General features: G+C 29.5%; 1 protein-coding gene across 1 annotated transcript; it reads left to right on the forward strand.

Annotated features, from left to right (window-relative positions):
• Positions 1 to 215: 215 nt before the first annotated feature.
• LOC149550210 (transcription factor MYB63-like) lies at positions 216 to 4,599 on the forward strand. Its single transcript, XM_089794444.1, has 7 exons — positions 216 to 246; positions 445 to 510; positions 1,213 to 1,219; positions 1,435 to 1,489; positions 1,596 to 1,740; positions 3,727 to 3,856; positions 3,939 to 4,599. The coding sequence occupies exons 1-7, from the start codon at positions 216 to 218 to the stop codon at positions 4,597 to 4,599; spliced, it is 1,095 nt and encodes a 364-aa protein (XP_089650570.1).
• The last annotated feature ends 375 nt before the right edge of the window (positions 4,600 to 4,974 follow it).

The following is a 4,974-nucleotide window of genomic DNA, read 5'->3' on the forward strand; positions in this document are numbered from 1 at the left end:
TATTCAACTAAGATTTAAACTATTATAAAATTTGGAAGCATTCGGCTTCAACCAGAAAATCCTAAAATGGTAAAACTTCAAAATTTAATAAACTTTAAACTTGCAACTCTAATGGTTGCATACAATGGTGCCTAGAGCAATCACTGCTTCAACATGACAAACCAATAAACTACAGACTTACAAAACGATAGGAAGAAGCACGTGCAACTACAAGCATGACAACGATTCCTTCTGTCTCTACAACGAGTAATCTGATGATCAACCTTTTCCTTCTGTCTCTGCTTTGCAACTTCTGAGCTCTTCAACTTCTTCTACTTCTATCTAGTTGAATGAATCTAATCATTGCTTTTTGTCTTCTAACTAAAACATTTTTCCCTCACATTTCCAAATTTGAAAATCTCACCTACCCGTATTAATTTTTCTGGCTGTTCTGTAATCCGTCAGGTGGTAGGTGGGCATTTGGCTCCAAAGGCAAGACAGCCACCACATTAAATATTCCAACAACATTGGGTAAGAAATTAAGTCTGAAAAAATAAGTAAACTTTGACAATTTAAAACTTTTTTCTTAAGGATCAAGTTTTAGTGTGTGATGTTTAAGCCATAAGGCCCAGAATCTAGATTTGAAACAATAATTAACATATTAATGATTACCAATAGCCTCTTATGTCTTATTTTATTTAGATTCTCCTTTTTCTTCTAAAGAACGGGCATATTTGTGTGGAATGCTGGAAACTTGTATTACATACCTACTTATATATTAGAATTGGTAAAAGTAACTAGAACTTTATAATAACACATTAAAAAAATGGACAAAATCTTAAATTGATGACTATGAAAAGTACATTCTTTCTTTTCGTGGAAGCAAAAACTTCAATGAAGCTTCTCCCACACACAGTTACGTAGAATTGATGGTAAAGTTAAAGCATTAGGGGCGAGCTTGTTGACATGGCAAATGTAGCTTCGTGCAATATAAAATGAAAACTAGATTTCTTCCATGAGGTATTGGAGACGTTTCTCAGTAGAAACTCACGTTCTTCTCATCGACTGATTATCATTATTAACCAATATTGTTTGTTGTGAACATGAAGCTAACTATAGTCAACTATCTATAAACTATAAAACTACCCACCAAACACCAATTAAAAAAGGAGAGACGTAGAAGAATGAAACGGAGGACATTCACTTAAATCTTGTATAATATGTTGTGTTCAGATGGACTGTGGGCTGGATAGTCTATGCGTTTCAAAAACATCATAAACTAAAAAGTTTCTGCGAGTGTTCTCATTGTTTTATTCTCATTTTCTTGGAAATCAGAGCTCTTTTTTTAACACAAATACAAGTCATTTTAGGGACCATTAATCAATGCTTGAGAGCATAGAAAGTTTTCTTTTAGAATTATCTCAGATTTTACTTCTCCAATTACATTGTGTACAGAGGGTTTGAGTGTGTTTCAATTGGTGCACAATTCATTCTGTTAGTATTCATACTGGTAAGATCCTGATAAAAACTTGAATGAATTTCTGCTTTATTTATGACATGTCTTTTTAAGAAAAGATTATGAAAGAGTTAACTAGTAAAATGAGTTCAGTTTGCAGGGAGAGATGGTGAGAGGTGTAGGATGTTGCAGCGAGACTAGGGAAGTGAAGAAGGGGGCATGGTCTGAAGAAGAGGACCAAAGGCTCACCCATTACATCACCAAGTATGGCCCTGGTAATTGGCACAAGTTGCCTCAGCTTGCAGGTACTTTTCTTTTATAAGCTGAATTTGTTATCTTACGCTACAGATTAGTGGAGAATCATCATATAAAGAAATTTACCTGCTATCCTTAGAACAAAAATACTGGAACTTTTATAATTTGGTACATCCATGGATATAAATTAACACCTAAGAATGTAGAAAATGTAGATATTAAAGTTTACAATTAAATATAAAGAAATTTGTCAAGTTGTATTTAACAATCTAATGCAATCGTTGTCTTTTAAAATCAGTTAGACAAATTTTTAATTTCATTTTATATTATTAAGATCACATGTTGCAAGATATGTCTCTTGGTTCAATATTATAGAGACAATAAGGTTAACTGAATACATATTTTTTATTATTTGAAATATCAATCAGAAATATTTTATCTTATTTTAAATATTTTTTACTTTTGCAATTCTTATCTATATAACTTTAATTTAAATTATATAATTTCCTATTAATAATAGAGTGATCAATCAATTCTTACATTTTTAATGAGAAAGTTGTTATTGTACTTGTCAATTATTAGTAGATCTTTATTTTAATTTTTTATGATTTTTAACTATAATTTAATATTATGTATAATTGAAATATCCAAATCTTCCTATTAAATATTTTAGATATTTATTTTTAAAATTATATTTTTCCTAGAACTTTATTATTTCTAATTTATAAATTTATTATACATCTCTTACATTCAAATCATGACTACTTTTTACATCATCTTATAAATGAAACTTACATGAACTAAGACAAATATGTCATGCTATAAATCATTGAGAGAAATAGATATATAGATATAAATTCTTGAAGCTTTCTCATACCAAAACTAAGAATCCATCTATCAAGGAGAAGACATTACAAGTGTTATATGCAAATTGTTCAAAAATATATTCAGAGATCTCTAGTGATACATAGTTATCTTTTGGATAGGACAAGCAATATTAAAAGTGGTAAGATAAACAGTTTTGTCAAATTTGGGTATTGATTGTATTGACTTTTTGTGATGGTATAGTAAGGAGTCTTATATGGTATTTAAAAAGTGCACTTTCTTACATCATATAAGGATAACTCAATCCAACATTTATACGTTGAAGAATAAGATATTAAACCATAAAGTAATATAAAGTAGATTGTATAATATTTCAAAATTAAGGATATTTATATAATTTAAGCCTTATAAACCATAGAAACACATCCCTCTTATTCACAATCGTAATCAGCTTTATACATAGGTCATAAATATTAAATATTTTTCACCGCATTATTTGTTTTGTACACTTTTTATTTTGGGGTAAATGAAGACCTATATATGCTTGTACTCATATATTATTGCATTTACTTGCTTTGATTTATTCAATCAATTTACATGTTTCAAAAAAAAAATTTATTGATGATTTTTACGTAATTAAAAGTTCATTTTCACCAATCTAATTGAGTCTTATAGGACTTTGGAGCTCCATAAGACATTTTAGGAAATGAATTAATAAACTATATTATGTTGATAGAAAAAAATAAAGATATTAAATATTTATTTTTAAAAAATATTATTCATTTATTTATTACAAATGCTCGTATTAAAAGAGACTTAAGTAAATAAAAGTCTATGACATTTTATTTCACTATCATTTAATCTATTAATTCAAATAATTATATTGTAAGTACTGGCCATCCATTTTAACATAAAATGTAATATAGTAGGGGAGATTGATTATTCATTCTCCCAAACTATTTTTAAAAATAAAAATAATAAAACCTTATATACAAAGATATTAAACTAAATTTAATCATTTTATTACTTCCTTATACTATAAATATACTATAATCATAAACAATCTATAAACAAATAATAATTTTCAATATAGTTTATGACTTCCTATACTATTTATCTTTCAAAATTATTAATTTTAAATTTCTTCTATTATTGTTTTCAATAAACAATCTATATTCGTCATAAAATCATTGTTTTGTATTATGATGCAGGTTTGCTAAGATGTGGTAAGAGTTGCAGGTTACGGTGGATAAACTATTTGCAACCTAATATAAAGCGAGGCAAATTTAGTTCTTCCGAAGAAGCAATAATATTGTTCTACCATAAAAAGCTTGGCAACAAGTAATTACTCTCAATTCAGTAATTATTTTGCCAAAGATATCTTAATCCGGGAAAACTGTTCTGACATTGATTTTCTGTTTAGGTGGTCTGAAATTGCAAGGAAAATGCCGGGACGAACAGACAACGATATAAAAAATCACTGGAATACCCGTCTGAAGAAAATATCAAAAGAAAGCATTACACACAATCCTTATTCTTCTGCACTATCATTGTACTTGACCTCTCTGGAGGTCGAAGCAAGAATAGGAAGACTTGTGATGAACAATATATTTTTAGCATCTGCAGTCCAAGGCAATCAGATAGTAGGGAGGCCTGTGACATCTAATATTGTGACTCAAAAGAGCGATAAACAACTACAATCAAATAATTGTCAGAGTTTTTATGAAGGTTTTTTCCAAGATGGTGGTCTGACAGCGTTCTCAACAACCTATAACAATGATCTTATTAATCAAATTGACAATAATAACTTTCTGCCATCAGAGTATGAATTTGATTCGCTTCCTCCTTTGGTATTAAGTCCATCCAATAAATTCGAGAAGGAAGCTCCATACAATATTTCATCTACTCTTCTGGTAAACACTGATACCTATGCAGCATCGATTTCACAAGAGAAATGGCTTGATTTTGCAGAATTTTCTAATAACTCCAATGAGGCAATAGAAGCTGCAGCATCTGGGGTCTTCATGAATATGGATGATGACAAAGATTACTGGAAACATATCCTAGACCTACCCAATATTTAATCTGGGGAAATTGATTATGTGATCACACACCAATTAATAGTTTCTTTCATTTGATTAACTCGTATTATTTCTATGACCATGAACAATAATTATGTTGTTACTTGAAATTATCAATGGCATGTATTGTGTTTGGTAGTGGAGAAATGGATGCTTAGTCGTACCATTGTTGAAGTTTTGTTAATTGTTTTATTTTGCAGGTGCTCCATTGTTGCATGAGCTTTCCTAATTTTTGGCAGTAACATTGTTTACTGTATGTTTCCATTTTGTAAGCCATGTTGGCATTTGTCAGGTTTATAAAGGTTAGGAAGTAAACATAGGATTAAAGCCTTTGCCAGGCTAAACATTTTGTTGCAAATGAATAATATTTAAACAAAC

This window comes from Cupressus sempervirens, chromosome 7 (assembly GCF_028749045.1).
Source record: "Cupressus sempervirens isolate cs-2001-9-10 chromosome 7, ASM2874904v1, whole genome shotgun sequence".
Classification (NCBI taxonomy): Eukaryota; Viridiplantae; Streptophyta; class Pinopsida; order Cupressales; family Cupressaceae; genus Cupressus; species Cupressus sempervirens.